At 40.5% G+C, this 11,993-nt stretch overlaps 1 protein-coding gene across 1 annotated transcript in view; it reads right to left on the minus strand.

Moving 5' to 3' along the window:
- Window positions 1-10,359, minus strand: part of LOC106949201 (adenylate cyclase type 8-like) — a gene marked incomplete at its 5' end in the record, with an annotated part of 40,565 nt that extends 30,206 nt beyond the window's left edge. Inside the window, 2 exons of the mRNA XM_015035321.1 lie at window positions 2,571-2,768; window positions 10,048-10,359. Of these exons, the coding sequence (XP_014890807.1) occupies window positions 2,571-2,768; window positions 10,048-10,359 (510 nt within the window). The remainder of the gene's footprint in view (window positions 1-2,570; window positions 2,769-10,047) is intronic.
- Window positions 10,360-11,993: the final 1,634 nt, after the last annotated feature.

Consider the following 11,993-nt stretch of genomic DNA (forward strand, 5'->3'; position numbering starts at 1 on the left):
AAGGAGGAGGAAGAGGAGGTGAGGGGAGAAACAGGTTTTCAGACACACAGAGAGGACTGGACGAGTCAAAATGCGCCAAACGCATGGATGCACTGCCACAGACGCATGCGACCCGGTCGACCACAAGCGTTAGAGAGAGACAGGAGCCGGTGGGTTAGCCGGGGTCCTGGGGAAGGTGCGAAGCTGACAAACACGACGCTAGCTGTGAGCATTCAGATGTTAGCCGAGACGCCAACAGAGAGTGCTGGGCGAAAATAAACCCTCAACCTGAAACTAAAGCAAGATTCACAAAAATATGTTTATTACATGTTTCTACTGCCCTTCTAATTAGCAACTAAAAATTAAAGAGCTAAAAAAGCAAAGACATTAATTTGGTGCCTTTTATGTTTTGCCTTCTTTACTTGTTGTATTTTGTCAAACAGTAATAAACTAAACAGGAACAGAACATTTATTTTCTGTTGATTCAGATTTTGTATTCGGTATTTGATAAATGTGGCTATTTCTGTATATAAGACTCAAACATTTTTCTTTAAGCTAGTAGCAGAAACAACTACATGGATCTATACATTTACTAAATCTAAAAATAATGCATTTATTTTGCTACTAGGGCCGATGACTGATAAATATAATCTTACTAAATGTAGATAAAATTAGCACCAAAAAAAACCTATGAGGAACATTTTTTTAAAAATCGCTAGCTAAGCTAATTAACCACAGCTAAACTTTAACAAAGAAAATCTAAAAAAAAAAACTTATTTCTTTGCAAAACTGCCAAATAATAATATACTTAATTTTTCTGCTAAAACAAAAAATGCCAGTTTTAAACTTCAGACAAATGTGTAAACAATGAGGAAGGTAAATCTGTCCGTTAGCCGTTGCTGAGCGAAGCTAGGTAGCTAGCACAGGGTGGCTAAGATTATTTGCCCCATTCCACCCCAGGGACGCCTGCTGCCCCGAACCTCTCCGTCTCTTTCTTTAAGGGTGCTGGGAAATTAGCAAGAGGATGCTTCACGTTCGGTCACAACTTTGGCAAATAAACAAAATTAAAGAAAAAATAAATAAATAAATTATAAAGAAGGATGAAGGGAGGCCAACACCAAATCACTGCACATTTACTGAGGTTTACAGTTAATCAGATAAACAAAATAAAAGTGTTTAAATTAAGGTCGTTTTGGGGGTTGGTGATAAAACACAAGTATGGAAGCCAATATGAACTCAACAGCAACAAAAACAAAACGGGAAAATATAAAAAAAGATGTGCAAAAGGAGACTGCATTCAGCAAAGAAAAGAGCATTCATACTTTTTATTTACACTTTAATTCTTCATGATAACGATTTATGAGCACAGAATCACAATGACAACGTTAGATAATCAATATACTGATGATTTTCCTGATAAAACAGCTGTCTATTTAAAAACTGTACAATAAACAAACTGATTATAATCTATTAGCATTTTAATCATTAATGTCCTGAATTTAATAATTACAAATGAAAAATTTACTCAAGTCAGAATAACTACAAATTACCAGTAGCTTATTGCTGAAGATATTCAGAAATGTATTATTTTTTTAAATCACCATCCACAGACTGGTTATTAATCACACTTTTAATAAAAATCAGTTTCAAACGTTCAGGATTTGAATATAAAGATTGTTTTAGACAAGGATGATGGTTTTTTATTTTTTTTACTGAATGCAGTGATCAAAAGATAAAACAGGAGAAAAAATAAAAATAATATAAAAATGAAGCTGAGCTGGTCAATTTATTCCACAGTAAAATTTCCCATAGTTCCATGGGGCGAGTGTTTGGTCATGAGTAAACTGAAGGGGGTCACTATGCTGTGGTAAAGAAAACAAAACTTGTCTAATTATTAAAGTTAAAACATGAGTCATCATTTTTAGGTGACCCTAAAATAAAAAGGAAAACTCAGAAAATCTGGATTTTATTGGGGTGAATTTTTACAGACCAATTTTTCTGTATGGAGTCCAAAGTGTGCCACTAAACTCGCAAATGTATTATTTTATTCTAACAAATTCTGACCTAAACAAAACTAAATTTAAGCTAAAATATCTTAGTTTGGAAATAACTTCCTTCAAAGAGAAGCTTCTCCAGCTTTTTGTTTTTCTTTCGATTTATTTGGAATAAAGAAACAATTTAATTTCATTTTTACAGATTAATATTTGTTAGTGGTTCTCAAAGTTCAGAAAAAGATGATTGAATTTGTTTAGTCATTAGTGAAATACTTAATTTGTTCTTTTTTACTAAAAATCGACCACTTTCAATAACAGAACAAAGATTACTGATGGCACACCTCAGACGACAGATTTATTTATTTTAATCCCAATTTTTAAACTACAAAATGTGACGGCTGTCCTCGTTTCATTAGCCTTCAGGGATTCGTGTAAAAATGGAGACACTAATAAAGGCAGTAAACCCAATGGAAGTGCCTTTAGCTTACTCATGATTTAATACAATTGGTGTCATTTTTTGGTTTTTAGAAATCTCAAAAGTAGGTGTGAGGAGGGAGAGAGAGGAGAAAACATGGATCTATCTCAAACCCCAGCTACCTTCTCTTCCAGGCTGGAGTCTTTAAACATCAGTGAGAAAGGCTTGATATGCTCTCTTCTCAACTTATCGCCACTCCGTAAGTCGATGGCACTCTCTATTCGCTTGTTAATTTCCTCAGGACCAGAGTGGACATGCAAAGCTTGTGCAAGATGGTTTGGAAGCAGATTTATCGAATTTCTCGTTAGGGCAGCCAGAGTCTAGAGGGAAAGCACATGCACATAGAATGAACCTGCTTGTCCCCCGTTTTCATTTCATTCAGGTTACAAATGAAAAAAGAAACAACAGACACACAGTTTGTTACAAACACAAAATTAAATCAAAAAGGAGGAAAGAGGGGAGACCAAAATGCAACATCAGCTGTCAGAGCGACAGCTCAGAGCAAAACATGCAGATCCATTCGCGCCGCGGCGGCCATGTTAGTGGAGACAGTAACGCACACACCGCCAGAAAGATTAAAACACAGTTCATCAGGCAGGAAAACAGCTCAGAAAAGGGTTCAGACGCACAAATTGTAACAAACACAGCAAAAAATGTAAGATTTTCAGGTTCATCTGGTTTAATTCCATCAAACTTTTGGAAACTAAGAAAAATGCAACAAGTAACTTTAACTTTTTCCTCTATTATAAACAAAATCAAAAATATTTTCACAAGCTTAAAACAAAAATATCAATATAAACATAAGAGGAAAACCACGATGTTGGTAAAGATTTAGACTGATTACTGGCTGTCCAATTACAGCAGCCAGTGTCACTAAATGCAAGTTACCAGGTAAAATTCAGGTGAACTAATCAGTGATTCCTCAGGACTGATAACCTTTTCAGAAACAGTGCTTCGCCAACTGAGTTAAAATTATTTTAATTATGATCAAACAACGTGAAGAAGAAATCTGCACCAATCATTAATACCACTTGAAGTTGTTTACATTTTGTCACCAAACTCATAGTTTGAGACTCTGCATGTTTTTTATATTCTATAAGCTAAGCTAAGCTAACTGAAGCTTGGTCTTTGCTCGTCTTCATGCCTCTGGTAAGGCACAGATCCACCAGCAGATGGCAGCGTTCGCGACATCAGAGCTTATTTAGCAAAAGCATTTCCGTCTCCTCTTTAGCGCTTTAACAGAAAAGCTAAACAAAGTTAAGAAATTTTGCCGTTTCTAAAGCAACACTTCAAAATACGAACATTGAAACATTGAAACACGGCTCATGTTTTTCAGCTATAAGTTTTCATTGTTTACTTTGTTTTTACAATAAATTATACAAAAAAATCTTTCTACAACATAATATCTACTGAAATTTGTTGTAAAGTGACCAAGTGTAAAGAAAATGGCTGAATATGAGAATATTTTCATAAGGAATCGTAGATTATTCCTAGCATGTGTCAGATCTGCAGCTGGTGGTTTTTCTGCTTTGAAATGAAAACAGATCATCCCTGATGAGAAGCTCTGCAGGTCACAGGGCGACAGCAGCCATTTCCTCCAAACCGCCGGCCGCTGCAGCATCAGGTTACCGTCTGGAGAGTCGGAGAGCGGCAGAGCAGCCGGCCGTAAGCTGGGAGCGGAGATGGAGATGTTTGGAGATTCAATATCTCAGAACAAAGCGGCGCCTCACCTCAGCTCGCCTAATGCGACACGTTAACACATGAGATCCATCACGCTCAGATAGATCATTAAAAATTCATTTTCAGGCTCCACATGCATGGCCGTGCCCCATCAGTCCTGATTAATGGATGCTTTCGGCCCTTTGTTACCGGCCGGCTACGCTATCGCCAGAATTACACGCTAATGGAAACTACCTGCAGATAATAAACGGCCACGATTCAGACACTTATCACTCAGAGCCGCAAGACCTGGAGCCGCATTTATCACGACTGCAGGGAGATTCCCTCACATCGACACGATCCAGGTGTTCAACAGGGAGACAGAAGATTCTCACTGCTGCAGCATCTCTGTGCCGCCAGTTTACAGATTTAACTGGAGCAACTGGTCAGTTAATCAGTGAGTTAGTCATTCATTTGCTCATCCTTTGAGTTTAGGAACCTTTTTATGGCTGAGTGAATTAATTGGTTCGTTACTCAGAAAATAGACCAAACTTTCATAAAGTCTGACAAACTATTTAAAAAGATCACTAAAAGGATAGAAAATGTTAAATAAATGCCAGGGCTCAGATAATTAATAATGATTAATTGGTTAGTGAAACAAACATCAGTTTGTTTAGTTGATTAATTGTTAACTACAGACTCTAAAAAGTCACAGAATAACAGATTCAGAACAGAAATTAACCCAAAACTGTACAGAAATACAAACATTTATCATTTAAGATAAAAAAAACCTTCTTAGAACTTCTCTAAAAAAGTTTTAACTTCATCTGGTTCAGATTCTGTAAGAAAATCTTAAGAATCTTTTGAATAATCGGTTAATCCAAAGACGGTTTTTAATTCATATTTTTTATAGTTATTCCTTCACTATTAGTTGTAATTTGTCACACAGTATTATAATGAAGAGAAACAACAATTTTCTATATATAGATTCAGATTTGGTTTTCAGAATTTGATCAATTTAGCTACATTTGTCTTTAAATATCACATCATTTTGTTAGCTTATCGTCAAGCTAGTTAGCAAAAACAACTGAGTGGAAATCTTGATAAACTTGATAAAAATAAATTTTCTAATTAATATTCGTCTCAGGGTCTAAATGTGATGAACTACAGTATTACTCACAGAAGGTAAAAGAAGCAAAATAAGTAAAAACAAATGAAAAAATAGCTAGCTAACATATGCTAATTAGCTACTGCTAATTAGTACAGTCCAGCAGAGCGCTGAGCCTTTTATCGGCAGATCCTATAAACGATCAACCGTTCACTGAAGGACTACTGTTATTGATTAACCTTCAGAATAATTGATCACTATGTTGAGTTGCAGCTGAATTAAATCCATTTTCAGGGTTTTTTGAATGAACAGATGATTGTAGCCGATCTGTGAGCATCGAGCGGCTCCAGGGGAGGAAGATGAGCCGAACCGGAGCGAAGCTCTCATGCATATGAATGAAGATCAAGTGGCCCATGTGTTCGATGATTAGCATATCTGGAACCCAGTCAGCAAACACATGAGCCGGGTCATAATGGAGGCCGCCAGAGGAGCCGCCATGACGCGTCAGCCTCATCACGGCTTCATCTCACAGCAGCGCCAAGCCACATTTGACCGAACATGCAGCCCGGGTCAGAACCGTGCCGCCGCACAGCTGCTGCTTCTATCTGGAAACATTAGAAAAGGTTTGGGTCGTCTGTGTTTTGCTTTGAAATGTCTTCGTGAATCCCGTTTCCTCAGTTTTCATTTGTAAATATTAAAGACTAAATACAAAAGTTTCATTTTGGTTCATTTTTTCCACAAATGTTTGTTTGGTTGCTGTTGGTTACCAGATCAGAAGCGTTTATGTCCGTTTTACTCCACGATCTCAAAGGAAAACTGAACATCACAGAAAAATTTCAGCGTGGAGGAAAAAAGGAAACATTTAGTAACCTCAGCTAAAAACTTTGGGTCTCGGATGTTTCCTTGTCCATCTATCAGGACTCCCATCCACCGGCCCGCTTGGCCCAACTCCTCGTTTCAAAAATAAAACCAAAGTTGTTTTTATTGACAACAGAAGCCACCAACCTAGCAGAGGAAAGGCTAAAGCTAAAGCCTTTCCTCTGCTCTACCTACATTACCCAGAATGCTTTGCAGTTCTGGATCGGAGTTCAGTGAAATTACTGACTATTCTATCATACGTATCTATATCTCTATTGATATTGATTACATGTCTGTTGTGATATGAACTGTTATAGATTTCTTCCCTGCCTTCCTCAGGAAAAGAAACCTGAAGCTGAAGCTCGCTGCTTCATCTGGAGTGTTTCAGAAACGAAGGAGGGGAATCCCCGCCTTGAAGCAGAATCTGAAAACATCTGCAGCCGATCTCTGAACATCCACACCGCTAACTGAACCTTTCAGCTTCTGCTCAGAGGAGCAACCCGGATCAAACATGAAACCGTTTGTTTCATCGAGCTAAAGTGTTCACGCCCGCTGCGACGTTTCCGTCAGAGGATCCACCATCTGCTTTCTGACCATCATCTGGACGCTCAGAATCCAAACATCCAGTGAAGCAGAGGATGTGACCTCAGGAAGACGCCTGGCCTCGGCCCGGAGACGCCGCCGCAGGGACACGGAGGGAGCGGCGCTCCGAGTCCGGCCGGTCTGATCGTGTTTGGCGTGAAGGTCCCTGAGAGAGCGCGGAGCAGAAAGGCCACCGATCCCAGCAGGCCTGATCAAAGCCAGACTGCTGAGCTCTGAGTTCAGACCTACTGCTGATCTGTGTGACGCAGAAATAACCTCCATCTGTGGGAAACGGCAGCGTTGGACGTGGAGATGAAGATGTCTAAAAACGTGACCACGAAGGTTAGAATGTGATTAGTTTCCAGTCTGCAGCTGCAACAGGTCTCCTGTGGTGCTCTTTAAAGGATCGCAGGCAAGCAGTTACATAAGGCACGAACCGCCGCAGGCGCAGCAGGAACAATGTCGCATAAAGTGAACCGTCTTGACATTTATTAGGCAGATTGCCTTTTGACATACGGATTTCCAAACATGTCCTGATGGACTCTCCTGACGTCCAAACAATCAGCTGAGCTCTGTCCACAGATGAAACCCTGAGGACCAGCGTCTCCCTGCAGAGCTGCAGAGGTTCTGCTGATGAGCTGAAGCTCCATGGCAGTGATGAGCATCATGGCTGCCAGCAGCAGAGCCGTGGAGCGGCGCCGAGCTGCAGGGATGAAGGCTGCCAGTCTCCTTAGTCTGTTTCTGAAAGAATCCTCTGGATGTGCAGTCAGCCCCACAGGGACCAGCTACCACAGCTAACAATGCTAACAATGCTACGACTGATATCAAAGCTAAAAGCGCTACCACAGCTAACAATGCTAACAATGCTACGACTGATATCAATGCTAAAAGCCCTACCACAGCTAACAATGCTAACAATGCTACAACTGATATCAAAGCTAAAAGCGCTACCACAGCTAACAATGCTACAACTGATATCAATGCTAACAGTGCTACTAACGCCAACAACGCTACCAATGCTACGACTGATATCAATGCTAACAATGCTACCAATGCTGACAACGCTACCAATGCTAACAACGCTACCACTGCTATCACCAATATCAATGCTGTCATTAAACATAAAAATATTTATGCTCACATTATACTTATAATCTTTGTAGGTGGGATCAGTTTTGTCTGTACCAGCTCTACTGACAGATTAAAAGACATTTTTCTCATATCAGAAATAATCTACCAGTGGAATCAAAACTTTTTCATTAATATTGATGAACTGTTGACCTAGAAGAAGCTCTTATACTAAAAAGTTATTTATAAGTTAGTTTTGAAGTGTACTAAGGCATTTACTCTGCAAACTGGACCAAAAGAACTTTGGACCGCTCACAAGTTCAGTCCAAGACCTCAACTGGCCCCCGGGCCACACTTTGGACACCCCTGACTCAGAGCCTTGCTTGTTTTTACCACAACGTAAGGATTTATTTTGCTGTTCCGTCTCCAGAGTTTCCTGCTGCTGTGCTCAGATTTTCCAGCTTCCTGGCCAGCGCTGATGGCTCACCTGGCCTGACCCGGACAGAAACGCACACCCTGCACGCCGCTCCGCGCTGCATGCTCTGATGCAGAGACGTGAATCACACGGACAGCGCGGGGGGAGGAACCTGCAGGAGACGGGAAGCCGCAGGAGAGCCAGACACGACGCTGCACAACTCCTCAGAGGAAGCTTTGATATGCACAAGTCAGGCTTTTGATCCAACAGGCGCTTTATCAGGCCACCAACAGCAGAAACAACATTCCTCTGCAGCTGGAGCCTGACAGGCTGGAAACGACACAAACCTGAACACAACAGGTTCAGGTTTACTGCAACCGATGCTTTAAAGCCAGGATGTATTTACTCATTACACCTGGAAAACATTTCAACTGGCTGCAAACCGTCAGAATCCCAGTGAATAATCACAAAAACAGCCCCGTCTGAGACTCTGCAGGAATCAGTTTGCTGAGTTTCATGACTGGACTGTAAATAAATGCGACTTCTTATGGAGGAATGAATGAAAGTCAAACCTGCAAACCTCAGTAACCAAAACAAAAACACAACGATGTGAGATAAAGTCAGAAAGCTAATGCAGATATGAAGAATCTACGAAACTAAAGAAACTCCAACTGATGAAACGCAATGATGATCAACAATGATAAAATATTACAACCTTTAGTTTAACGCTAACGGGACAAAATCAGATACAAAGTGTCTGCATTTCATTCAAATTTTACATCAATTCCTTTGGGAGTACTGGGCTTTTCCCAGTGAACGGGGCTGAACAAAACAAACAAAAACAAACAAACATGCAGTTGGACTCCAAGCCACTCGGTGGCAGTAGTGCGCCAACTCGTATGTTTGGTGCCAATAAACATGAGACAAGACATCCCTTCACTATTGGAAATTTCACATACGCAATCAATAAGTATCGGCTGCATTTTGTTGCTTAGTAACAGAGGAACGTTGTGCAATAACAGTAAAATAGACAAACATCATAATTCTGCACCAGAAGAAGCCAGATGCTGTGAGTCTGTATGTAAAGGTTATTCTTCTGTGCATGTTGCTGCATCATTCAGCAGTATGAACACACACACACACAAAAAAACGTTTTAAAATAATCTGAATTTAGCATCAAGAGCTGCTGTGTGAAGGCAGCCAGAGCTGCAGCTTCCGATTTACTCCGACATGAACCAGGCAGCTCCAACCGTTCACAGAACTGTGAAGAAACACAGACTGACTCGATGGTTTAGTGTTTTAAAGCTCAGTTGGTGAAGCACTCTGAAACAGGTCTGACTTTAAGGATGTTTAAGATGATTAAATTACTGTTATTAATGAAAGTAAGAAGGCCTGAACCACACCAGTAGTTTGATCCTCCAGTAAAAACGTTGGTTACGTATTGCAACCCCAGAGTTTAGGCGCCGCAGCCTTTAAGGCTACAGAACCAGCAGATCTGTTGTTTCACACAGACGACGAAGACCAAAAAGAAACAGGAAGATGTTAAATGACGTTCGTCATCCTCACACAGGCAGGTCGACACACACACAATGTTACACCTTCTACACACACACACACACACACACACACACGCACGCACGCACGCACGCACAGTCTGCTCAATCTGAGGAACTAAAAGGGACAAAACAACCGACCAACAGGCGAGACAACCCAGAAGATCTCATGCACTGCAAAACAAAGGCCCGTCTCCCCAAACAGCGCCGCCCTGCAGGAAGCGTGGTGCATTTCTCTGCTTTAGTTTGACAACCTGATTGAAGCCCAATGGTTCGGCTGCAGGGCGGGCCGTGGGTCCGGACGGGCGTTCTTTCTCAGTGTGAAACAGAACCCGGCAGACCCCGGCGGATCTTACGTTTTGGTTTCCCACGATGTTGTCGAAGGGCAGCTCGGGGCTCCAGGACGCCTCGTTGAAGGTGGCGCTGCTGGCCCGGCGGTCAGCCGAGCTCGCCGCCTCCTTCATGATGTCCTCCGGCAGCGTCAGCAGGCTCTCCTCCGGCTGCTTGATCAGGTACGTCTCGATGTTGTGGCGCCGCAGGAAGTCGTTGCGGTCCTTGCCGTGACCCTCCTCCACCTCGTAGTCGCCGTTCAGACAATCCAGAGCAGCTTTGGAGATGTGGATTCGCCTGAAACACGACACAAATATCAAACAAACACCACAGTTACGTCAATATGTTTGGATTATTTGTATAAAGTATACAAAATAAACACACATTCCTTTTAATTTCATCCCTTTTTAAGTACCAATTTATAATGATGCAAAAACATTAAATCTTATTTTTCCAAATTGTACATTTGAAATAAGACAAAACTAACTTATCAGTAACTTTTCAGAAGGAGACAGAAACCAGTCAATAATACTGGTTACACTGGCAGATTAGTTCACTTATAACATGTGAAAATGTCTTGTTATAAATTAAATATATACATAACGTACTAAAAATTTAACTAAATATGTCAATTTTTAAAACTGGAAAGAAAATACTGAAATATTTTATTAAATATTGGCATTTTTAAATTTCATTTTAAAAATAATATATATATTTCATAATTTAACAAATAATTTTGTGAAATAATTTTAACTCAGTGGGCGGGACTAAATGAGAGCATGACGTCTGATTGGCTGCTTCTTCTACATTAGTTATAACCCTGAGTTCAGTAATATCACTGCAATGTACAGGGAAACTTCAATAATTTAATTAAAGTCTATGTACTGGTCTGAAATATCTCAAATAAGTTCACAGGAGAGCGTTAGCCGGTGTTAGCTAGCGGCTAAAGTAGCTCTGAGATATTTCAGACCAAACTAAAAAACAGAGACTGGATTTGCTCACCAAAAGTTTGTGGTAAATAAATTATTAATTTAGTGAAATTCCACATTTCCAGTGAAAATACTGATCGAGTCGTAGCAAGCAGCCAATCAGACATCAGGGTCTCCCTTTAGTCCCGCCCACTGAGTTTGATGGTGAAGTTAATTTAAGTGAATTCATGATATGTTTCAGCACAGGAACATAAAATAATTCATTAATTTATTACATAATTATAACTAGTTTTTAAAGTGAAACATGAAAACGTTTATATAATCCTATATTAAATAAATTATTTCTATATTTATTTTGAGATTAAACAAATATAACCAAATAAATAACACTTTAAATATATATTTATTATTATTATTATTTGTTGTAATTTGGCACTACTGGCATTCCATACAGAATAACCAGGGAACAAACAATAAGCTCTTCAATAGTTTAAAGTCACACTAAGGAAATACGAGTTTAACGAGTTTCCACCCAAAGCAGCCAATCAGTGACCTGTACAGGTGTGAAAGAAGCAGCCAATCAGTGACCTGTACAGGTGTGAAGGAAGCAGCCAATCAGTGACCTGTACAGGTGTGAAGGAAGCCGTGTCAGGTCAGTGGCTGAATGTTGCTGCAGCCAAAGGTCAGGTCTGCCGCGTCTGAAGTGTCGGATGTGATGAAAACATTCATACTTTCATTCATCTTATGCAACAGATTTCACTGAAGAGCAAAGGTCAGAGGTCACAATCCAGCTCAGTGGCAGACGCTGCAGGACGGTCAGAACCAGAAACTAAAACCTCTCTCTGTCTTTAGGCCAGAAGGAAAGACGAAGGGGCTGGACGATGGCGGCAGTAAAACTCCCTGTTATTGTGTTTTGGGTTGGATCCACACCACACACACACACACACACACACACACACACACACGCACGCACGCACGCACACGCACGCGCACACACACGCGCACGCACACACACACACCCACACACACGCACACACACACGC

The sequence above is a fragment of the Poecilia latipinna genome, unplaced genomic scaffold (assembly GCF_001443285.1).
Source record: "Poecilia latipinna isolate Pla-1442-1.1 unplaced genomic scaffold, P_latipinna-1.0 Scaffold331, whole genome shotgun sequence".
NCBI classification, from domain to species: domain Eukaryota; kingdom Metazoa; phylum Chordata; class Actinopteri; order Cyprinodontiformes; family Poeciliidae; genus Poecilia; species Poecilia latipinna.